General features: G+C 43.1%; 1 protein-coding gene across 2 annotated transcripts in view; it reads left to right on the top strand.

The window, feature by feature from the left end:
• Positions 1–25,377, top strand: part of ATRN (attractin) — a 128,514-nt gene that overhangs the window by 84,389 nt on the left and 18,748 nt on the right. For both annotated transcript variants that reach the window (XM_057385316.1, XM_057385315.1), the window contains 2 exons: positions 7,876–7,937; positions 16,433–16,511. In XM_057385316.1, coding sequence (XP_057241299.1) covers positions 7,876–7,937; positions 16,433–16,511 — 141 coding nt within the window. The remainder of the gene's footprint in view (positions 1–7,875; positions 7,938–16,432; positions 16,512–25,377) is intronic.

Genomic DNA, 25,377 nt, shown 5'->3' with positions numbered 1-25,377 from the left:
ATGCAATGGGATCCTTCCCACATGCAATGGGATCCTTCCCACATGCAATGGGATCCGTCCCAAATGCAATGGCATCCTTCCCAAATGCAATGGCATCCTTCCCAAATGCAATGGGATCCTTCCCAGATGCATCCACACCGCAGCAGCTGGGACTGGAGGGAGGTGCTTGAGGACCTGGAACTCAGCACATTGGAGTGTTTTCCTGCTGGTGACTTGCTTTCAGTCTCAAGGTTTAGGGTGTTTATTTTTAACCACTTCTTTCAATTACCTCAGTGCTTCCTTTTCTCCAGAACAATTATTGCAGTCACAGGAAAACAATTTAAGACCATGGAGTCCAACCATTCCCCTGGCACTGCCACATCCACCACTGCCCCGTGTGCCCAAGTGCCACATCCACAGAGCTCTGAACTCTCTCCAGGGATGAGGATTCCATCCCTGCTCTGGGCAGCTGTGCCAGGCTGGACAGCCCTTTCCCTATTTTTCCCCAATGTCCCCCTGTCCCTCCCCAGCCCATCCTGAGGCCGTTCCCTCTCCTCCTGTCCCTGTTCCCTGGAGCACAGCCCGACCCCCCCCCGGTTGTCCCCTCCTGTCAGGAGTTGTGCAGAGCCACAAGGTCCCCCCTGATCCCTTTTTCTCCAGGCTGAGCCCCTTTCCAGCTCCCTCAGGATTCTGCAGACCCTTCCCAGCTCCGTTCCCTGCCCTGGACTCCCTCCAACCTTTCAAAGTCTTTCTTGTTATGAGTGGCCTGAAGTGAGAACTGAGAAGTTCAGACAATTCCGAAGAATTCAGGAGAATCCACTGAGGATTCAGAAGAACTGTGTTTTTTCTGGCCCTGCCTCAGCTTTCTTGGGACATGTTACTGTCACGAGGAGGTGTGCAGGGTCTGAGCTGAGTTTGCTGTTTCAATGATGGGACTTTTCAGAATTTTATTTTCCTAGTGCACTTCAAATTTAGATGAGCATCACAATCCAACCCCTGGCTGTTTATTGAACAAATACTTCTCATTTGTCAGATTTTTGTGATAATTTCTGGTATGCCGTGAAAACTGCGACCACATCTTAAGTGCTATTTTTAATTTAGAGGCAGTCATGCCTGTTTTCACTCTGCACAACATCAGAGAGTTCACATAGGGAGACAAAACACATATAATTGGCATTTCTGAGCCAACTGCTGACTGCAGCCAATTAGCTGAGAAGTGACAATTTGTGACTACTACAGGAAGGTAGCACAGTATTGGAATATGAATGGATTTTCATCTCAGAATAAGTTCAGAAGTGAACCAGGTTTTATATTTGCACAGTAGCAAGTGTTTGTGCCATAAAGCTCAATGGCTCAGTTAATATTGCAGCGGSTGAGGTGTAAGCCATTAATCTCTTTCATCCTTCACACAGGAGCAGAGCAACTCGGAGTAGTAGGTGTGAAAATCAAATTTGAGAGAAGATTTTATTTTTGCTTGTTGTGGAATGCAAATATGAGCACGGGAACCTCTTCAGCTGCACCAGGATCTCTCTGATTTGGAGGAAGATGGATTTGATGGTGAACWGTTGAGTAGATGAGGAGTTGATCCAGAGAAGGCCACAGAGGTGCTCTGAGTGCTGGAGCCCCTCTGGTCTGGGGGAGCTGGGGCTGTTCAGCCTGGAGAAGAGAAGGTCCATGGAGACCTTGGAGCCCCTTCCAGTGCTTCTGCTGATCACACTGACAGCATCTGGTGAATTACAAACTCTCTGGGACATCCCAATTGTGCTCCACTTCAACTTGTGTGTCAGTTTTTTTAAGTTGCAATTAAGTCCTTTTAAGACCCTTCCTTCTCTGAAACCTGAGGTTTAACTTCCTGTCTAGAGAATCTCTCCCTGTGGATCAGGTTGAATTTTCTTCCTAACCTTCAAATTTGGATGCAGCTTGCCATTCATTTAAAATACAGATCTGTGGTGCCTCTGAAAGAGAATGTCCTYCTCTGCTCCCATAATGTGATTGGGGTATGGGTTCACCCCAAAGCTGTTGGATGGGGCTTGGAGCTCCCTGGTTTAGTGGAATGAGATGATCTTTAAGGTCCCTTCCAAGCCAGCCCGTTCTGTGATTCTGGAGCAGCAGCTGGAAGCCAGGTGAGATGTCCCAGGGCAGCTGCAACAGCTTTTACCCCTCTTTAGGTAACGAATGGAGCTTTCTGTGCATCCATGGAACCAAGGCAAGCGTGCTCCAGGGAAATTTAAACTATCTAAATTTCAGCCTCTATAAATAGATATCTTTGTGTGCCCCAGTGTTTACAGTTCTGTTATGGCACTGGTCAGGTAATCATTTTGTAGGCACCTGCATTGGTCAGCTGAATCACAGATGAGGTTTCCATTGAGTGTAAAGGGCTGATAGGAATACCCCTGATATCCTGGATTTGGATGTCTTAATCTGAATCTGAATCCCAAATAAATCAACTGCAGAGATGAGCAAACGGTTCCTTCTGGAAGGTGTTCCTTGGAACTGACATGTTTGAGATGACCTGAGAGCCACCTGCCTGAAAAAGGCTCATCTCAGGTTGCTGCTGTGTTTGCCCATCCCTAAGTGAGCAGGATCAGCTCCAAAATCCCAGCTTCTGAAGGGTGTTTTTGAAGGGCTTTTTGCCCTTCATTCCAGTCATTAGCTCTCTGCTGCCTCAACAGCTTGCATTGCTCTCTGAAGATGTTCACAGGACACAGGAAGCAGCAGCATGTGGGAGAGCTGATTCCACGGTCAGGTGGTAGAGCTGGATGGCTGTGTTGGCTCATTCTTCCCTAAAACCTCAGCTCCAGGGCTCTTAGTGTGGGCTCGCTGCTCCTGTGGAGTGGAGAGCACCAGGATCAATGTGGATTTTGGCCGTGGGTTTCATTAGAGCACCTTGTGTTTCAAGGAGAACTGGCAATGGTGATGCGCTTGAGCAGAAGGGAAGCTTTGCCCCAGCATCATCCTAGAGACAAAATGAACGTTTTGATGACTTTGGCATCACTCAAGAACACTTCAGCCCCTTKGTTTTACCGCAGGTCCTTTGGTGAAGGCACTCAGCATTCAGGCCRTGGCGTCCTGTTGGCATTGTGTGTGTTCTCCAAGGTCAGATCGAATCCTTSCCTCTAACCATAGGAAAAAAGAGACAAGACAGTAGAATTTTGGGAAGAAACGGAGGAAGATGTGCATGAATGTCACCTGTGGCTTATTTGGCTCATGGCTTTCTCATGCTGGAAGCCTGTGGAGCTCCCAGCCTTCCACTTTTCCCTGCTGCTATTTGTTTATTGACTTTGGGGTTGGGGCTGAATTGAAATAAAAAGCAGCCCAAGAATCTCTAAATTTCTGTGTGGTCCTGTAGACTTTCAAAACACGAGTGCTGTAGCATTCTCCCACCTGCTAGGTAAGGTTAATGGAAGTAGCAGTAGGACCTTTTGATACCTTCTGAATTCACAGCAAGCTTTGAGCTCCAGGAGCCAGTTACACATTGTGCCTTCTCTGTTGGACCCCTCTGGTTTCAGAAGTTAATTAGATTTTTATTTTTCTTTTTTACGCAGTTGTATTCTAGGAGCATGTCCTGTGCAAAACACAATTTTTAATTTCTCTTTTTCTCATCCCTAATAAGAAATGGATGGAAAGGAAGGCACCACTGGAATGAATTTAGTCACTTTGTGTAGCTCTGAAGAAAGATAGAAATATACTGAGTCAATAATCCTGAGTTGTTACCAAGGTTAAAAAATCTAAAAATTTATAGAGACACTATTTTCTGTGGTTGTCCATGTTTTCTTAAGTGTTTAGAGATACAAAAGATATCAAATTACGGCATGAAATTGCCATACTTGCAATATTCTTTGGTATATTCATGGAATCCCAGAATAGTTTGGGTGGGAAATGACCTTAAATCCCACCCAGTGCCACCCCATCGATGGCAGGGACACTCCCACTGTCCCATGGATCCAGCCCCAATGTCCAGCCTGGCCTTGRGCACTCAAAGGGATCCACAGCTGCTCTGGGCACCCTGTGCCAGGGCCYMACACCCCACAGGGAACAATTCCTGCCCAAAATCCCATCCATCCCTGCCCTCTGGCMCTGGGAGCCATTCCCCGGGTCCTGTCCCTGCAGCCCTTGGCCCCAGTCCCTTTCCACCTCTCTTGGAGCCTCTTTAGGCACTGGAAAGTCTTCCCAGAACCTTCTCCAACAACTCCAATTTCCTCATTAGCAGTTCTTCAGTTAATTTTAGGTTAGGGGTGCTAATATTATTTACAATATTGGAAATAATTTGAATCTGGAGAGGGATTTGTCCTAATCCTATTGTGGTGAACAGTTTGTCTTCCTCTGAAATATCAGTAACTTCCAGCACAAGTGGAAAGAGTTATGCTGTGATGAATTACTCGTGCATCTGTTTATTGCAGTTAAATGAGAGGAGTTACTCAAATTTGGTACTACTGGATTTAGCAAAAAAATTCTACATAATTCTTTATTTCATTGGGGACTAATTTTTCTTAGTGGTATGTGAAACTCAAGTTGTTTTCCATGTGTTCAAAGCACTTGTGGATCACAAGAATAGAGGTTTAAATAATTTTAGGTATTGTTGCATGCACAGGTTTAAGGTGAACTTAGGTCTTAGTTGACCTACTTTTGTATAAAATTATTCTGTGTTTTCTTTTTTCTTGAAGAAGAAACTCTGCAAACAAAGCCCTGGTATGAAGTTGTCCTAATTTTTCAAAATTTCTCTCAGTCACAGGCTGTAGTTTAGCTCCAGCGATATTTTGAGTTTGAAATATCAACTATTACTGAAATGTTAGGTGGGTTCAAATATACTTTGCCTTTGCTTATATTATTTTGTGGCCAAGTCATTTGCCATTGAATCATTTGAAATGTGTGTGCACTGATCTCCAAACCAATGCAATTTTTAAATGTTGGCTACTTTGAGGAAGCCAAATTTTCTTCTTGGCTTCATATTTTTATGCTAATCAAATGATAAAAAAAATGTAAAGCTCCTCATTATAAATTTTTGTCAGTCCATACAGCCAGCTATTTCTGGTCCTCTGGAAAGCAGGTGGATTTTTTTGGAGAGTTCAAATGATGTGCCAATGGAAAAAGCAGGATAGGTGGTTGTACTCTGTAAGGTACCTTTTCAGATGGGATAAACACAAGCTTTATAAGATGCTCTGGAATTAACATCATTAAGTATCTGATGATAGCTGCCTGGGGGTAGGGTGTTTTTCCTAAGAACATGGTATAAAACATCCCTGATGACGTGTTTGGCTCGGGAAGAGTCAGGGATGGCAAAGGGCTGGCAGTGCTGCTCTGCAGTGGCTCAAGGTCACTCAGCTGTGCCCATTGGAGCTTTCAGCTGGAGAGCAGGGAAAGAGTCCTCCCAGAAAGGCTGTGCTGCAATCCCCGTCCAGTGCTGCCCCTGGAGGGATTTCAGAGCCCTGTGCATGTGGAACTTGGGGATTTGCTCAGTGTGGCAGTGCTGGGGAGCAGTTGGACTCGATGGGCTCAGATCCTRAACCTGAACACTTCTGACTGTGATTTGATTGTGCAGCTGAGCTCAGGTTCTGCCCTGGACCTGGAGGAGGCTTTCCAGGTCCCAGCACAAGCTGCATGGAGCTTTCCTGCAGTTAAACTGCTTCATCCTTTGGTACAAAATTAGTTTTTTGCGAGTGTATAAATGAATCTTCTACCGTCAGTTAAACTTAATTAAAAATCCAGACTGCTAAGAAATTGGTGCCATATTTTTGTGGATCCAGAATGAACAGCCTACTTTCAACAGCTATTTCCAACCAAACTTTCAATGTAACTGAATTAATTAAGTCCTGGGAACAGATTATATTAGRGGAAATTAAGCTCTAAGTAAGCAAACCATTAACAATTATGAGACCAAATTGCCTGTGACACAGATTGGTCAGGTTTGATGGCACAAAGTACTTTCAGCTGGAGGAGTAAATTGTAGAAACACCCTGGTTATTTTAATCCATATGTGAGGTACAGGGCCTCAGTTGGGCTTTTACATGAGAAGAGCTCCAGCAGGTAGAGACAAGAGCCACCACTTTGTAAGGCTGAAATAAACCTAAAATTTCCTTTTTAAATTTGTTTGGTTTGTCTTTGTTTTTGTTTTGTTTCCTGCTATTGTTATCAAGGAATGAGAAGCCTGTCTGTGGTAACAGTCTCATTAATCTTTCATAGAATCTCTCTTACTTTAAAATTAAATCCTTATTTCTTCTAATGGGAGCYAGTTTTTGTTTCCATCACAGAAACTGATCCTGATGCTCATCCACAAAGGACTGGCCTGTTGATTCCTTTGTGCTTTTGGTTTTCCTCGTCTACCAAAGGATTGTTGATATGTAACAAGGGCTTTGTTTTCAAAGGCACCTCTTACAGTTACTCAGCATCAGGGATATTCTCAAAAATAACAAGAAAAGTTATTACTTTTATTCTGGCCATGTTATATGTTTGTGTTTTGGGTTGTGATATTTTAGTAAGGATTATCTTTGCCTTAAAGACATTCCAGAATATTATGTTTGTTCCAGAATATCCATTTATGCAAATATTATTCCACCTTAGTAATGAGTCATTGATATTTTACACAAAAAGTGAAATTTTGCTTGCTGTCTTTTTATAATCAGAAAACTATTGTGAAACACTTCAGAAGCAAAAATTAACAAGAAACTCTGTGTTTTCATGTCTTTTGTAGGCAGGATTATTGAGGTTGCAGCATCTGGTGTGCAGGTTTGGAATTCACTTTCCAGCTGCACAGGGGTTGTGCTCTGCAAAGGAACTTTCAGCATCAAAAATTTTCAACATATTTATAAGAAAAATATTTGGGGCAGCTTCTGTACCAAGTGAAAATGGGTATTTAAAACAATTATGATAATAGAAAGTGTTCCAGAGTAACAGAAATCCAAGCAATGACTCACTTAACACGCATTCATGAATTTTGGGCTGTGGCTATTGCAGGGAGGAGGGATTTATGTTTATGCTAATGTTACCACTAGTACTGTTTATTAAGGAAAAAAACAATCAATTGATGCCACAAATTGGTTTAATATCCTTGAAAAGCTCTTGTCAGTGCAGATTTCACTTCAATTCTGAAATAAATTCTGTTACTTCACAGAAGAGTTAATACCCTGCAGTGGTGCTGAGAGATTGATAGGCAGAGGAAATAGGAGGTACCTGGAAAGAACTTCTGATTCCTAATATTGCACAAGTTGCTTTTCTCTTGGCTCGCCTCCCCTCAACTTGGTTATTTTTACCCAGGCTCCCTAATCTTCCCTTTTGCCTCTAACCACCTCCCAGTTTCCTGTTCGCCTCTTCCCTCTGGTTTTTGTCCCAAATATTCCGTTGTTTTTTCCTTCTCTCTGCCACTGGGTTGCAGGGGAGTGAGCTGAGATGAATGCCACAGCTCTTTTCACAGTATCTGTCATCTTCTGTGTTTCATGCCTCTTTGCAGCTCTTGGTGTAAGTTCCTTTTTCAAGGAGATTCTCTTGTCTGGATATTGTTTGAAATTTAAATATTGGATTTGAGGTTCTGTGTAAACAATAATTAAAGATTTTCACTTTTAATTAAAGATTGTTTGCAGCTCTGTGAAACCTCTGTTCTAAGTTTTTGAAGTAGTGTTTTCTTCAGTGTGCCCTGAACAATATTCCTTGGAACATGGCTGGGAGAGAGAGTTACTTGTTCAGCATCATTTTTTGGATATATGTTTTCAATACAACCTGGAGTTATAATTGATTTTCTTTTCCCTCAGAATGTTGTTCGTCTTTTTCAAAAACTGTGTTCAAAAATATGAAATGTTCTGAGTAAAGATGCTTTCCATTGTCATTTTTAATCCTTTTAAAATACCCTGAAATATGAATTTTCTTTCCAGTAAGTAACAGAAAGCATTTGCTTTTCTTTTGCAGATTGCATTCTCACAGCACAGCAACTTTATGGACCTGGTGCAGTTCTTTGTGACATTTTTCAGGTACTTTTCATTTAAGACAGCTAACTATTACTGCTTTGGGTTTTGAGCTTTAGTGTTTGGGTTCTTTTTGGTTTGGTTTTTTTAGCTTAAACATCCTGCTTACAGCACAGCCTAGAAAACAGAAATCTTCTGTTTAAAATGTTTAATTAGGAATTATGTTAAGAAAATTAATTGTCTGCCCATCTTTGCCAATGCATCTTGTCCTGTGCATTCAGGAAAAGGGAGGATAGGGCTGGGAGAGACTTTTTGAAAAGGAGAAATTCTTTTTGAGATGGTATAGAAAACATTGACTTCCCACATCATACMGATAATGTGTGACTTACTGAGATTTTCACACCTCATCAGACACCACTCAAAATTAGGGAAGTTATTTTGCAAAGAGTTAAGTCTGGAGTAATTTCGTACTTTTCAGATACCACCTTTTGATTTTAAGCTGGACTCTGAAGTTATGTCATGTTAAAGACAAACATATGTTCCAATACAATAGAAGCCAAATACTCCTGGTTTTCGTACATCGCTTCAAGTTCATTTTTTAGTGTAAAGTGAGTGGGAAACAACAGAAGCCACTTCTGGACTTGTTTCCTCTTCCATCCTTCAAAAAATACAGCCCTTCCAAAGCGGTGAAACACTTCCCAAAGCACTGCAGGACCTTTCTACAAACTCCTGTGTGTCGGCCTCTATTTCAGGGACTGGAAATACTCCAGGAGTATAAGCCCATACTTGATCGATAAGAAGCCCTTCAGGAGGGATGTGCATGGAGTAAACACTRTTCCAGGTTTTACAACACGTTCTAAAGTAGGCAATATTATGTCTGGTATAAAATGAGCAGTGGGAATATCTTGCTTTAGATTTCATGCTAAATTTAATTAAAGCAAGAAGGTCCAGATGGATCCGTCAGACAAGTGGTTTATAGCAATTTTTTGAGAGCTTTTAGAGAGTAGAATCTGCTTTAGTRTGGTCCCTGGGAAACAATAGGTTTGAACTACCACTTTCCTGCAGTTGGAACGGAGTAAGTGGTTACTCCTGGCTCAGACTTAAGCGTTTGTTTTGCTGAATTAATCATAGTCAAGGTCTTCCCTAAAAATCTTTGTGGCAGGGTAATTACTAATTAGGAAAATGAATAGGAAAGCAGTTAGTTCCTTCATTCTTTTCTAATTCTGTAAGGTAAATCTGCATTAAAAAACTGTCCATCAGGACTTTGCAGATATATCTGCATACGAGGGCTTAAGCACCTCAGGATGAGAGATTGTTGCAGATGAATTGTTTGAAGAGAATCCCAGAGAAGCTGTGGCTGTCCCATCCCTGGAAGAGTCCAAGGCCAGCTTGGACGGGGCTTGGAGCAGTGGAGGTGTCCCTGCCCATGGCAGAGTGGGAAACCAGATGTGCTTCAAGGATCCTTCCAACCCAAATCCTTCCCTTGTTTCAGTCCCAGGGTAAAGCAGAAGATAAGTGTGTTATGTGTCTCACATGCAGCTGAACATACATGTGGGAAAGTTGCAGGTTGAAGAGTTACCAGTGATTTTCCTCCATTACTGTTCTTACACGGATCTCCTTGAGAAGTAATGTTGCAATATTATTAAACAACCTAACAAGCCAGAGGAATAAGAATGTGTGGATTTAGGAGAAGACAGTTTCTTGGTGTTTTCCAATTAAGCATTTATAATGCATTAGAAGTTCTTTGTTTCTTTCTCTACTCCTAAGCTCCCCTCCAAGTGTTTTATTTGACAGTCAGTATAACTCTCTAATTAACCAGTGGATTAGAACGGTGTGATTCATCTCACTGGGTGTAGGGGAAACTATTGAAACGTTTGCATTTTGAATGCTCTAGGGCGCATTTCATAATTACAGTTGGATCCAAGGCAGACCATAAATAACTAATATCTGAGAGCCCCCTGTGCTGTTAATGAGCAAGAGTTGGCTGAGAATTTGCTCCCTAAAATAGAGCAAGACAGAGGCTTTGTGAAAACCTTAAAACAGTTGGTAACACTAACACCAAACTCAAAAATTGGGATATGTATCAATTTCTTAGGTGTAATGAAGACATAAAAAGATGTTGTTCTGGAAAACAGATGTTTAAAGTGACTTTCTGTTTGTGCATTTAAGCGTGTTGCCTCATTTTGCCCTTCTGCAGGAGGTGCAGGAGTTGCCCAGAGCAGAGGGGCTGCCCCTGATCCCTGCAGTGCCCAAGGCTGGGCTGGATGGGGCTGGGACAGCCTGGGATGGTGGAAAGTGCCCCTGCCCATGGCAGAGAGGTTGGAACGAGGGGATTTTAAAGATCCCTCCCAACCCAAACCCTTCTGTGATCCCATGAATTTGGGAGAACGTTCTGAACTGGAGATACTGTGGCACATTTCCATATTCTGTGTAAACTTCCTCCCCTTGTTTGTAAGCCCAGCCTAACTGTGCCCTTCTGCTGTGCCCCTGCAGGCATCAGCTGTGCCTTGAGCTGCGTGGAGAGCCTGAGAGGGAAATGGGGAACTTGGGGTTTCGTTGCTGGCATTGGAGATGCATTAGGTGGAGGCAGTCCTTGCAGCAGACAAGCTGGATTGCCCAACTGCAGCACTGCTGATCTCTGCTAGCCCAGGCACTGCCTGTGAGAAGCACATTGGTGTGGCAGGACAGGAACCTGGTGGTGCATTCAAACACCACCAGACAGTGCGGGGCAGGACATGGATTGGCTTCCATTTCACTTGGGAGTTGCTCTTGTGCTCAGAGGGTTGTGCCTCACATTTTGAGGTGCTGTCGGACTCTTCGRAACTCCTTCTGGATTCAGAGTTCAGCACCAAGCCAGGCAGCAGGCTGTGTGTTACCCTTAATTTGTACCACATGAATGTTTTATTTTAAGCTAAGAAAATGTCAGTGGATAAAGGGTACAACAGTGAAGTTCTGAGATCGTTAATATTGCATTATAATCAGAGCCAGAGGAGAAATTATATTCCAACCATTGTTAACCTTTGCAAAGCTAATGCACTGCAAGTAAACTGGGCTTTCTCTTTCCTTCTCTCTGCTTTTCATAACACAGCTCTTTAATTTACAGATGATGCAGTTGTCTTTCAGCACATAGTTTGAGCTATTTTGGCAATTTCTAGTGAACATTTTTTATTTACATCTGTGCGTCCTTAACTTCCAAAAAATCTGTCTGCCAGCACACCTACCTATCACAGGTATTTATCACCAGTGTACCTTTATGTACATAAGATGTGAAAATATTAGTGGCCTTGTGAGCACATATTATTGCCCAATAATCCTCCCCCTTTTTCCTTTTCCCTTTTTCTGTCTCTTCCCTTCTTTTTTTCTTCCCTCTTCCCCTTCCCCTTCTCTGTTTCTCTCTGTCTTCTGTGCACCTTTTGCCTATTGCCCACTTCTGTAGTGATTAATAAGGAGCATTAAGATGGATTTGAATGGAATAAGGATGTGGAATCACAAGAAACAGCAGGACCGGAGTTGGAAGCAGAGATTGTGTTGTCACCGCTGCCTTTCCTTTTCCTGGTGTAGCAGCACTGAGAGACTCAAAGGAGGACATGAATGAAGGAACCAACTGCTTCCCTGTTCATTTTCCTAATAAGTAATTGCCCTGCCACAAAGATTTTAGGGAAGGCCTTGACTATGATAAATTCAGCCAAACAAACGCTGAAGTCTGAGCGAGGATGGGGACTCCACCCCTGCCTGGGCAGCTGTGCCAGGCTGGACAGCCCTTTCCAAGAAGAAATTTTCCTTAATATCCAACATAACCCTGCCCAGCCCAGCCTGAGGCCGTTCCCTCTCCTCCTGTCCCTGTTCCTGGGATCAGATCCCAAATCCCCCCGCTGTCCCCTCCTGTCAGGAGTTGTGCAGAGCCACAAGGTCCCAAATGATCCCCTTTGCTCCAGGCTGAGCCCCTTTCCAGCTCCCTCAGCCCCTCCTGATCAGACTTCTTGTCCTGGTTCTGGCTGGGATAGAGTTAATTTATTCTCAGGAGCTGTTGTAGTGTTTTGTTTTGGGTTCAGAATGAGAATAACGTTGATAATACATGGATGCTTTGCATTTTGCTAAGTTGTGTTTCTCGGAAGTTTGTGGGGGTTTTTTTTTTTTTTGTTTCTCTTGCTCTGCTAGTGAGAAGTTACTCAAACTGGGAGGTGTCCTAGGTGGGACAGGTGACCCCAGCTGTCCAAATGGATATTCCTCAGCCCAGTACATCATGCCCTGTGTATACCTGGGGAGTCACCTGGAAGGGTCTGATCTGGGAAGGGGGGCTGCCATCGCTTGGCAGGTGCTGATCAATTCAATTGTGCATCGGTTAATTGGTTGGGCTTTTTCTTTCTCTTTTTCATATCATCATTATTATTAGCCATTGTTACTGTATTTTACTTTCTTTTCTATTATTAAATTGTTCTCTCAACTCACAAATTTTCCTTTTGATTCCCCTCCCCATTCCACCAGGTGGGAGAGCAGGGGGTTGGTGGTGTTTGATTTCCACCAGGGTTTAACCCACGGCCCCTGTGCTGCAGACCCTTCCCCGTCCCCRTTGGGCAAAGCCACAACTGAGGGGAGCTGTGGTTTGCTGAGCCTTGTGCCATCCTGGCAGAAAGATGAGCTCAGCAATCTCCATGGGCCTTGCAGGCAGCTCTTGGGCAAAGCCCAGCCATTCAAACCACAGGCATGTTATGTACTTGTTCCAATTATTTCAAGGTTTAATGCATCCAGTACTTTAAAATGTATCCTGTAACTCTCCTGCATATTAAAATTTACTTGTATATGGCACTTAAATAGCTTCCAATTCATCAGTATAATTTGGGCTGTGTTTCTAGTAATCATGGCAGTGCTTTCTGAAATTATTAAGTGACCTGTATATATTAAAGCACATTAGCAGAGAGGCTGCTCACATTTTGGTGTTTAAAGCTGCCATTTTTTAGTAGCAATTCTGATGTGGATAAACATTTCACGAGAGTTTAATAATTGGGCCCTAATACACCAGATGGATTTTCTTCTCCCCTCCTAAAAATGCATTATAGTAAAGTACTGATGGAGTTTTCCAGACATTTAAAAATGAAAATGGACTTGGTTGAAAAGCTTTAAGGATACTGGGAGTGGAAAGAATATTCTCTCTGTGGTGAAAAGGAGATTGAAGTTCAGAATAGAACCAGATAGTGTGTTTAAGTTCAGATTTTTGTGTCAGTGGGGAATACCTTATGGTAAACAAGCACTGAATGCTGATCAGTTAAGGTTTCATGCACGTGTTGAGGCCAGCTGAGATTATTTATAGCCACAGTGCTCATTTAGTGTACTTAAATAGTCTAATGAATAATTAAGAACGAATTAATAAAGCTATTTGCCAAATAGAATATTGTCCATAAAGTTTAAATGTATCTCTGCCCTGCATTGCAATATTTATGCTGTGTAAGCATAGATTTTTACAACTGTGTGGGCCAATGGAAGCTCTACTTTGCTCTAGAGAACGAAGCAAATCCTGTAGTAAAGTTTAATTTTTAAAACCTTTGTAAAAGACAAATAGCTTCTCCAGCCATTTGGATTTTCATGGCAGAGATGTGCCTGAGGCTGTTGAGAAGAAAGCAGGGCAGAGCACAGCGTTTAACCAGGACTCTGCTCTCACTCCAAATCATTTCCCAGCACATCTCTCCCTGCATGCAGCTGTTTCTTGCTGCTGGTCCCACATCTGCTGGTCCCTCATTGCTTTCCCAGAGAAAGTAGGGRAAAAAAAACTTATTTAAAGCTACTGATGCGCACATCAGGTCTTCTAACTTATTTCAGGATGGTTTAGGCTGAGTAAATGCAACAATAGATGTTGACTTTGCTCTACCCCTGGGCTCTTCCAGCAGGTGATGGACTGCAGCAAGCTCTGCCTTTTATTTCTCCCTGAGTGCTTCCAAGGARTGCTAGTTCAAGGGGGGAAATATAGTTCCTTAGTGATTTTATAACTTTTGTGGGTATTTGCTGCCTCCTTGTGACAGTACAAAGATATATGGTGCTCTTCCTCTGAAATACATGGGTACTGTGGTGAACATTTTAGGAGATATTTTTATTGATCTTTAATTGGTAATGCCTCTCTCTGTGTTTTCTCAAGAAAGTCTTGGCTTTCTTGTGGTGCCAGAAATGGGCAGGAAAGAGAAACCCATGAAAAGACTCTGGGACGTACAGACGTGTGCAGTGTTTCATTTGGGAAAGGGGACTTGGTAATAAAGGTAATCTTAGTTTTCCACGCCAGCCTTCTTCTCTGAGGGAATAAATAATATGTAGGGAGACATATTTACAGAGCCACTGGAAATGTGGCCCCTGGGGACGTGGTTTAGGGTGGCTTTAGCAGTGCAGTGTGTAAGGGTTGGACTCGCTGATCTTAGAGGCCCTTTCCAACACAAATGATTCTGGGATTGTATGAAACCAACCCAGAATAAGAGGTCCAACAGTTTTCAAATTGCTGAGGTCACGTTTTTCCTAAAAAGGGGCCATCCTAGCATTGATTTGATGTGTATCTTCAGTTGGGTGTGTGTTTTGGGAGCTGGCTGTTAGTACAGTGTGATAATGTTGCCTAACGTGAGTGCAGCGTGTGGATTGTGTGAAGGTGGAGACCTCGTGGACTCTCTGTCTGTGGCTGGCTCAGTGCAAGTTCATCTGTATCCCTGACCTCCTGAGAAACTCCTCCTGGAGAAACTCCTCTCAAACGGCTGATTCTCCTCATTTAACAGAGGTGCTTGACATTAATGGTGTTTTTGCCATTGGTGCCATTTTTCCTCTGCCCTTTGGACTCCCAGCTTGTTTCCCCARATAACGGTGTAGTGAGGAGATAAACATGGATAAGCCGTGGCAGCATCTTATGTTGCACATAAACAGCATCTAAAATCATGGATTCATGGCGTGGTTTGGGTTGGAAGAGACCTGAAAGCCCATCAGTTCCATGTTCAGGGACCCCTCCCACTGTCCAGGGTGATCCCAGCCCAAGGTCCAGCCTGGCCTGGACCCTGATCCAGGGATCCACAGCTGCTCTGGGCACCCTGGGCCACGACCAAGCATGTGCCAGTTTTTCAAGATCATGTGCTTTATGACAGTGAAGCACATTTCTGTGCATATCTAAGCCTGGGAAATGCAGTCCCTTCACTGACTGGCTGCCCTTGAGTGTTCTGTGCACGATCCAGGGAATTTTCATAGGATGGATTCTGTGGGTGGTGTTACGGCAGCAAGAACAGTCTCCTCTTCTGTGGCATTTCTCAGGGAATAGTTCCTGCTTTCTATCCTGGTTTTGAATTACACGTATTTCCAAGTCATAGTATCTCAGAATCATTTAGGTTGTAAAAGCCCTCTGAGATCATTGAGTTCCAGCACTCCCCCAGCATTGCCAAGGCCACCACTGCCCCGTGTCCCCAAGAGTCACATCCACAGGGCTTTGAAATCCCTCCAGGGATGGGAACTCCAAAACTGCCCTGGGCAGCTGTGCCAGGCCAGGACAGCCCTTTCCATGAAGAGATTTTCCCAAATACCCATGAGGCTGTTGTTTGCTGTCACGCTGTTCCCTGGGAGCAGAGCCTGCCCGTGCCACGGCTGTCAGAGTTGTGGTGAGTGAGAGCATCTTCCCAGTCCTTGGCAAAGCCTCTGTTCAAGAGAAATCCCTGTTGGAGCATCCAGAGCCCAGTGCTTGCTGTGAATGCTGCACTTGGGCAAATCCGTGATCAATTCTGGTTAATCTTCCTTTCAATGGGAACTTTCCTTTAAACTGTCTTTCAATACATGCTGGAACGTGGGAAGAGATTTGGAGATGTTTTCTGCAGCTCATCAGTGCAGTCCTTGAGGAAAGAAGCTTCCGTTGGGGTTCTGATTTTAATCTTAGCTTTTGTGCCTTGAAGTTGCTCTTTATGTATGCAGTGTGATAAGATCAGAACTGTCAATACAGTTGGCTTTCATTATTATTACTATAACTGCTTTTTGTAATATCTGCTTCCTTGAATTTCCCTAGAAATTGATAAATCCATTCATCCTTTTTTCCCCCTCTTTTGACTGAAGAAAACTAATACAGATTTGGGGAAATCAAGAAATGTCTGTAGTTGTGCAACAGCCTGTTTAAAAGAATTCAACTACTCTGCACTGTATCTTATTTTTGCAATTTTGGGAAAAGAAATAATAATCTATTTTCTCTGCTTCTTTAAAGGCTTTTCTTTTGGGGGGTTGTCCTCCTGCTTAAAATATCATTAGAGATAGGCAATACTGGCTTTTYCAACCTGATTAAATCTGTCAGCCTTACTGTTGTGATTGGAAAAATAGGGGAATGTCATATAAAGAAGTCAGATAGGGAGATTTGGATCAACAGTTTTCCCTGAAAATAACTGTGTCATTCCTCACTGGGTATCATGAGCACTGAACTATGCTGCATTATCTTTCATCAATGTATCTCTAATTATTATATGAACTTTTAAATTAATTTTTCATTTCCTAGAGTTTTTCAGCTACCAGTGTGTTACGAACAATGGCAATAAGATATAATTCTCTATTTTTTTTCCTTTTCTTTCCAGTTGTTTTCTGTCATTGCTCCTAGTGGCAGCTGTGGTTTGGAAGATTAAACAAAGTTGCTGGGCATCCCGACGGAGAGAGGTGAGGAGGATCCAGTGTTGCTCCTTAGATTGCTTCTTTATAGTTGTTTGCTCTACACTTACTCACATATACATCATATTCACCTTTAATTGAAGGCCAAGCTAATCGAGTTAATGCTGCTGTTTAGGCCTTTAGTGTATTTTTGATTACCATTTCAGTGACAAATTGTGTTATTTTTGTATCCTGATGCTGCAGTTTCTGTAAAGCACCAAAAAAACAGGGATGAATATTCTGAATTCCCAGAACTTCTATTTCTAGATAGCTTACATACAAAACCACATAAATCAGGAGATTCTTACATCTGTTTCAAAATAGGAAACAGAAAATAGAAACTTTAGCTGTTGCTTTAATATGTTTAAAAAAAGAAGTCCAATACCCATTTTCAAATTAAACCTTATTCAGATATGGGTGGTTGTTTTTTTTTCTCCTCTGGGACATTAGGAGTATAAGAGAAAGGTGGGGAAGCCACCCAGGATTTGGAAAAGTAGTTTACTACTTTAAAAAGGAAATTTTAAAGCCAAAGGTTTTTTSCTCTCCACCAACCCATGGTCCAAACCAGTTTCACAACTTTCTGTGTTTGCATCATGTAAATAATTTTGTGCTTAACACCCCCAAAATCTGATTCCTCCTTGTTTATCCCTGGTTTTTTTTTTCACTACCTTCTTTTCTTGCTTCTCAATGGAGCCTGATCTCCTGTTCCACCCAAAGCACTCAGGGTTACCAGGGTGAGGTGGCCAATTGTTGTGGCACACAGAATGTGTCCTTAGTCCTCATTTTTCAGTGCAAATACATGGCATACATGAGTTGTGTTTGTAGAGCAGTCCTGTGTGCCACRAGCAGCATTTGCCACACGCATTCACTGTTTTTTCTTGGTGTGCCAAGTGCTGAAAGCATGAAAGGAGAGTCCTGTATAGTGTACAGATATCAGAGGTTGGGCTGCACTGCACCTGGAATTATTTTTAGGAGCTTTGTCTTGTGTTAATCTGTTTATTTCTGGGCAAAGTGAGAGAAGCCCAACATTATTTGAGTGAGACTGTGTGCTCTGTCTGTGTATAATTATCTCTATGTCATTACCTGAGGCCAGGTTCCCAAAGGAATCTGAGGTGTGTATCTCCCCTGCTTTGGGATTTTCAGGTGAAATCTGAATTCCCATTGGTTTTCCTCCCAGCTGTCCTGCTGGGATAAAGCTCTTGGCAGCTGAAGACACCCAGCCTTGTCACTGTTCTGTTCAAAAGAGGTTTGTTTCCACACAGTGGTGGATCAAGAGGATTTGGGGGATTAATTTTTACAGTGTTGGGATTCTTTGCAAGTTCCTGTTTCCTGCATATCTTCAAAAATCTGTGGCTGGTTGTACTTTGCAGTGCAGTGGTGTGAATAATTTGAATTTATTCCAGATGAGGGGCTCCTCTCTGGTAATAAAGCAGAATGATGTCTGATAACTCTTCTCCTCTTCTTCCTCTTTCTGCTTCAGATGTTTCTGCCCTTACTGGTGAACTTGCTGCAGAATATAATCATTGCTTTTCAAACAGATAACCCTTAATCTTGGAAATAATTGAAGTCTTTGAGGTTTTCTGTATTCTCTGAAGGTAGATAATTTTTTTACTAGGGCAGCTGTTTTTTTCTTGCTTGCTTTCTTGGCAAGAAACTAAGCTGGAGTCAGCATAACATTCCCTGTGGCTCCTGGGGTTAAATGTTATCTAGGAATGTATAAAGAACATAGACTGAGAAGTAAATACTGTGCTTTGGAGCTCAGTTAAAATATTTGAGCAGCAACCTAGTGAGAAATGTCTCTATAAATTAAGTTACAGCCTGATGCATGTTTTAAGGAAAAGAAAGCTGAAGTTCTGGCATCATGTCGGTGTGCTCCAGTCTAAATTCAATCTACATGTGTGGCTGTTTGACARGCAGTTCAGCAGGGTGCTGCTTTCCAGGCACATTCCTGTCTTTTGCTGTTGTTTATCTTGCTCCTTCCTTTAATCTAGTGACTCTATCTTGTAATTCATTGATCTCTGCTCTTCCATTCACCTTCTGATAAAAATACTTGTAAATCTTGAAGAAATTTTAAATCTTTGTTGTGTCATAATCACATGTATTGATAAAGACTGTGTCCAGAAACAAAAGTCCACCCAAGAATTTGTTATCTAAGATGATTTTATGGCTTGAAAGTGGTGGGGTTTTGTAGTGATTCTTCAAAAATCCAAGAAAAGGTCTCTTGAGTAGTTAAAAATCATGATCAGTGCCCCATTCCTAGAAGTGTCCAAGGTTTGATGGGGCTTGGAGCACCCTGGTCTCGTGGAACGTGTCCCTTCTTGTGAACTAAAAGATCTTCAAGGTCCCTTCCAGCCCAAACCRTTCCACGATTCTATGAAATGCTGCAGCTTGAAGGAAGATCTTCCTCTGCTTTGGGCTGTTATTTAGCACTAGCCAAGTTACAGTCACCTGCCTGCCACGGGTTGTGTAGAGTAACTCCGTGCTTGTTTAATCGTAACCCAGAAGTAAGATATGAAATAAGATACGCTGTGGTGATTCCCATCCATCACTCTGCCTCCAGCAGAAGCATTGCTTCTTATCACAGTGCAGAGTGAAAAGCTGATCACTGGGGCTTATTCTCAGATATGTGTAGGGCAGAAAAGAGAGTGTGCTGGCAGGTTTAGTAGTCAAACTTACTCAGCCAGGATTTGGAAGATGTGGTGGGAGAAGGCGTACACTGTTCTTGGTGTGGCTGGTTAATGGAACGGAGCAGCATCATTTGGCTGAAACAAGTTTGCTTTGCTCCTTGTGGAGGAGGCAGCGTGCTACAAATCCAAAATCTCCATCAGATCTTGTAAAATAATACAAGATTGTCCTGACTTCTTTCCTTTTCTGTATTTCAGCTAAACTTCTCTGCCCAGCTGCTGGCACATGTCCGTATCACTGCTCCTCAGCCTCCTGGCTCAAGGGTCTTTCGGGTGTGCAAACAAAGTGTAGCCACTATGTAGCTCTAGGAAAATGAGTTTGGAACACAGAGCAAAAAAAGTTCAGGCCTTGCAGAGGGTAAAATTTGACCTGAAGTAAAAATGGGAATGGTTTATGTCATATCAGGCTCGTAGGAGATGGGATTGTAACCTGTGTGTTTATTCCCTTGCCATTGAGCCCTATGTTTGAGTATCTTGAGTCATCTTAAAAAGGGAAAATAGAAACAGAAAGGCAGCTTTTATAGGAGGCTTAGAATGAGGTAAATGACATTAGGAAATAGGGATGGGAGCCCTTTCTGTCTCGTGTACAGAAAAACACATGTTAGAAGGAATCAAAGTGGTAATAGAGAATAATGCACCAAGTATGAGCATGATGTTAGAATTTTAATACACTCATTTGCTGTTGGAAATTTTCTGTCCTGTTCTTCTGTTTTTGCATCTGAATCTTCTCTTCACCCTCAGTCTGCTTTATTTCCTTCACTTGGAGCAAGGAGTAGCTCCCTCCAGCACAGACAGTGTGCCTGACCCGAGGTGTGAGGGTCAGCTGGATCACTCCCTGTGCCCTTTGGGATGTGGTGGGACTATCAATATCAAGCCCTACAGCGATAACTGAGTTTGGGTGTCTAGAGCTCCATTTCACCCTTAACATAAAGTGATCTATATTTTGCCTCCTTTCGTGCCAGGACTATCTAAGACTGAATGTTTTTACTCTGCAAGTCACCCAATTTATTCAGGATGGCATTTGTGTATTGATTTGCTGCAGGAATTATCCTTCTCCTTCTTGACCTTGCTGCTGAAACCTTTGTTGCTCCCAAGTGTATTCAAAACTCAGTAGTGCTTCTATTTCCACTGGCATCCTCCACTGTAACATCCGTGCACATGGAATACCACGTAGGCACACAGATTTCTGGGGTTTGCACAGCAAAGATGCTCCAGTGGATGTGTGCTGTGTATTACTTATTGCCCTGCCTTCATTTCTTTCCACTTCCTGCTCTCACCTGTCAGTATTTCATTAATCTCTCTTAAACTGTGATTTAGGGCATCCTTGGTCAAAGAAAAAGCTTTAGATTTGGAATGTTTTCAAGCTCACTATTTAGAGTCTCCAGTGGTATTTTGGACCAGGATCTGCTCCAAAGGGTTTGGTACAAATCTTATATTAAGTATTGAAAGGTCTGACAACACGTCTCTAGGTTTKGGCAGTCCCAGTGCTTTGGAGGGTTTACTGGTGTGTTCTCCAAGCTCCCAGCAGTCATTTGCCATGTGTACCTTCTTGTTCCAAAGCACTGATATTTGGTGTCTGTCAGCAAAAAGAAAATGTTAAGCTTTGATTAGGGGTGCTTTGTAGAGAAAACAAAAATTGGAAGAGTGAGAAATCACAGTCAGCAAGTGACTGAGGAGGCCAAGTCACATATGAGCTAACTTCTCTCRTTACAATGGGAAACATAAGCCTGAGTATCGTTTTTGGTGTAGTTAAGGTAGGTTATTTCCCAGAATTGCTCTTCCCAGGACAATAGGCTGAAGTGATGGTGGCCATGGTCTTTTAACACCTGTGTGTAAATTTCCATTTCTGCCTTTATGAGGAGTAAAATAAGAGCATAGTGTTACTCTTAGGTGTAACCAGTTATTGGAGTACTGTGTCCACATTGCTCTCAGCAATGTTTTGGGTGCTGTAGATGGTGAAGAACAACACTGCAAGATTCGTTTGTTAAATGGAAGAGAAGCAAGAGTTTAAAGCCTCACAAAATCCTCATTTTCTCCAAGGAAGAACATACTGAGGTTTGATGGTGCAAATCAGTAGCTGCAGAAAGGAATGGAAGATTCACAATGGGATGAGGATTTTCTAAAGGATCAGCCAAAAGCTTAAACAGCGTGTCCCTGCCCAGAGCAGGGGGTTGGAGGTAGATGAACTTTAGGTCCTTTCCAAACCAATTCAGCCTGTAACACCCAATGTCTGCAACTGGGGATAAAGAAGTCAAAAACTGTTTTTCTCTTCTTTTAATGGCGAGAGTGGCAATGCCAATGCTTTATAATTTTAGAAACATAGCCCAGAATCAGAGTGCTCTTGGAAGGACCTTTTCTAGGTCAATCACATGGTGCAGTTCAGTGACTCGCATTAGGCACGAGGTCAGATCAAATAATTGTAACTTTCCGTTCTACCTAAATTTAAAATCCATGAATGGGAACCAGCTCATAGTGCCAGGAGGCTTTTTCCAAAGTGCAAATACTGTGTGTGCACTGCAGCGATCCGTGTGGCTTTGGTCACCAACTGAAGGAAATTGTAGCAGAAATAGGAGATGCCCTGAAGAGGAAAACCATCCCAAAATACTGGTGTTGACAGGAGATTCCCGCTTAGGGGGGCATTGATGGTCTGTTCTTGTTTGAACATGCTGCTGTCACTTCTGTGCCCAGTGGAGCTCGTTTGGGGGGACTTTGCAGATGGGCAGTCCCAGCTGAGCCCTTGGKGCTTTAATCTCTGTCTGGGACCCATCAGCTCGGGCTGGCAGCCACAGACATGGCCTGGGCACACAAACGAGCTCGTGTCACACCGTTTGCAGTGGGCTTGTGCTAGGCTATTGGGTTGCTTTTATATTCCCAAAAARGAGCTGGTGGGAACTTGAGCAAACATGGAGCTGGAGTATCAAATCAGGCAAAGCTCGAGTGTCATCCTTGTGATACCAACCCTTGGACTGAGCCTTTGGCAGAGGGTGGAATTGGATGGGCCTTTAGGTCCCTTCCAGCACAAASCATTCCATAATTCTATGGAGTCCAGCTCTAGGATAGCTCAGCCTGGTTTTTAAAAAGCCCACAACTGCAGGTACATTGAAGCTGTTCCCGTTTCAGACTCCAAGGTGTGTTTTGTGTCTTTTTGGTGGTAGGTGTCAGCTGTATAGGCATCTCATGTAGTTATTTGGAAGAGTCAGAGAGAGAAGGAGTGGTGCTGCAAGTGCTCTACTCAGTCAAAGCTGTGACTTTTTATAAAAAAAGGGTGTTATTGTGTAATTATCAGGTATTGGTGTATACTTTAGTCTGTCTGGACTAGATCCTTCTGGTTTTTAAAAAGAAATGTTCTTATTCTCCTTATTAAAGGTCAGGATTTCTGTGCCCTCTTACTGGGCATGATTATGATGAATAACTTACTTATCTTAATCAGCCCTGAATGAAATATCTCCTGTCATTTCAGCATGAGGCATCTTCCCAACAGCTTTGCTTTCTGGTTCATTATGGTTTTGAAGTGTGGAAATGTCTGTTGAGGAGCATTTGAACATTAATTCTCTCCTCCTCTCTCTTTCAAAATAACCTGCAAAGTCAGTGACAAAACTAATTAGCTGACATTAATATGTGCACTGCTCTAGGGGCTTGAAAACTTAATTTTCAGTGATGTTGAAAGCATCAGAGAAAATGGTTTGTTTGTTGACTTACATGGTAGTTAGTGTAATTGTAGTTAAATGCTTTAAATCACTTAGTTCTGAGCCATTGTGGCTCATGTTCATGGAATATTTGTGGCTTGTATGTTAATTTTTTGCTGATGTCAGTTTTTATTTTGGAAGGTAACTCCATTGTCTTCTCCCCTTGCCCCCAAGGTCACAAGTGATGATGACATAAAGCAAATGTTCCTACAGTGAGATCTGTTTGTAACCTCCAAGTAATGTTCAGTGATGCTCCTCTGGATCAGGCTGGGAGAGCTGGGAATGTTCCCCTGGAGAAGGGAAGGACACAGGGAGAGCTCAGAGCCCCTTTTGGGGCCGCTTTTGGGGCTCCAGGAGAGCTGGAGAGGGACTGGGGCCAAGGGCTGCAGGGACAGGACCCAGGGAATGGGGTCACACTGCCAGAGGGCAGGGATGGATGGGATTTTGGGCAGGAATTCCTGGCTGGGAGGGTGTAAGGCCCTGGCACAGGGTGCCCAGAGCCCCTGGGGCTGCCCCTGGATCCCTGGCAGTGTTCCAAGCTGGGCTGGACGTGGCTGGGAGCAATTTGGGATAGTGGAAGCTGTCCCTGCCCATGGCAGGGGGTTGGAATTAGATGGTCCTTGTGGTCTCTTCCAGTCTCACCATTCCATGGTTCCATGGGGCCTGAGCACCTGTAGGAGCTGGCCAGTTTGGCAATATGACTCCTACTGGAGCAAAAGTAGCTTTGAGAATGTAGAACCACAGGATGGTTTGGGTTGGGAGGGATTTCAAGACTCATCCAGTGCCACCCCATCCATGGCAGGGACCCCTCCCACTGTCCCCAATGTCCAGCCTGGCCTGGGACATTCCCAGGGATCAGGGGCAGCTCCTCTGCTCTGGGCAATCTGTGCAGTACTTCACTACTGTTCTCCTTGAGTTCCTACTGTTTTTCTTCCTGGTGTGTTTTTTTTCTTCAAAAACAAAAAAATTGAGACCAATTGCTCATCTAAATACCGAAGCTAATTTTCAGTTCTTGATCACTGTTTCGATAAGCTTGTTTTTAAAGCCATTCTTCATAAGGAGCAAATAAAATCCTGAATGTGTGGCTTTCTTCTGGAAAAATCACCATTATTTCATGGCTGAAAATATCAGAGCCCCATGCCCAAAGCTCCTGGAGCCCTGTGCTCGTGAAAGTCTCTGCAAGGGGCAGTTGCTGAGATGGATGGAAGCAGGATGGTTATAGGGAGCCTGGTGGCTGTTTTATGGTAGGAATAAAATGTCCAGGCTTTTCTTGTCAGGAAACACGGCACAGGTTATATTAGTCAATTAACCTGCTAACCTGAATAGCTGTTTTTCTTCTSGGTGAGAACCTGCGCTGCTGCCTGACAAGGCTTTCCTGACTTCCTCAGGAGGTTTTTCTCCATCAGCAACACACTCTTCATTTTCGATTGTCCATTATTCAACATGTTTGAATTTAAAAAACTCCTGGTAGGGAAGGGTTTATTCACTTTATTTCACTTTATTTGAAGGGTTCAGGGCCAGGTTGGACAGGTCTTAGAGCAGCCTGGTCTAGTGGAAGGTGAAATGTGGCAGGGGCTGGAACAAGATGGTCTTTAAGGTCCCTTCCACCCAAACCACTCCATGATTCTTTGTTATGGAAAAAAAATCAAACTCAATGCAAATGAAAGTTGTGCATGTTCTCACAGTTTGCAATTATTTAAATATTAAAGGCCAGCGGTGTATTCCAGGRCAGGCTGTTTAATGTGAGTTCTTTGTGAGCCTGTCAAACGTTTTGCCTTTAAAATCCTCTTCAGTCCTAAGTGATTTAAAATATTCCCAGGCAGTCCTATTAATCRTGTCATCTGGAAAACAAGGGTTGGCTTGAAAGGCTACTGAGGCTCATTATGTGAAATCTCAGAAAGGCCATCATTGGGAGTGGGGGAAAGGCAGGTTCTGGGGTGTCTGGATGTTAATGGCTGCTGACTTGGAAAGCCATGCTCAGCCTCTTGGCTGGGAAAAAGTCACAATTTYTTCCTTACATCATCATAAAATCTTTTAATTAAAATTTTGACACACCAGACAAATACTGAAGTAWAGATATGTGTCTGAGTTAAACAGGCATGGTGTAAGCCTTGGGGGAAAGAGTGACATTCAAATTATAGAACAATTACTTCTTAAATTAATTCTTTATTTTTTGGGGGAGCTTTGTAACATGACTTATGCTACACCAAGAGTTGGGTATTAGGAAAAGGGTGTTCCCTTAGGCATTGCTTGGTGCAACCTGGATGCTTTGGTTGCAACCTGGACCTCTGATTTTACCTGGTTTGGGCATTATTATGCTCAGGTGAGCCCCCACCTGCAGAGCTGCCCCAGATCCCAAATCCCAAATCCCAAATTCAGGAGAAGCTGGAGCTGCTGAGAGAGCCCAGATCCCAAATCCCAAATTCAGGAGAAGCTGGAGCTGCTGAGAGAGCCCAGAGGGGCCCGGAGCTGCTGCAGGGCTGGAGCCCCTCTGCTCTGGAGCCA

Source organism: Malurus melanocephalus, unplaced genomic scaffold, assembly GCF_030028575.1.
Source record: "Malurus melanocephalus ecotype Western Australia unplaced genomic scaffold, MMel_1.1 scaffold_809, whole genome shotgun sequence".
Lineage (NCBI taxonomy): Eukaryota > Metazoa > Chordata > Aves > Passeriformes > Maluridae > Malurus > Malurus melanocephalus.
This window is presented reverse-complemented; position numbering and strand designations above follow the sequence as displayed.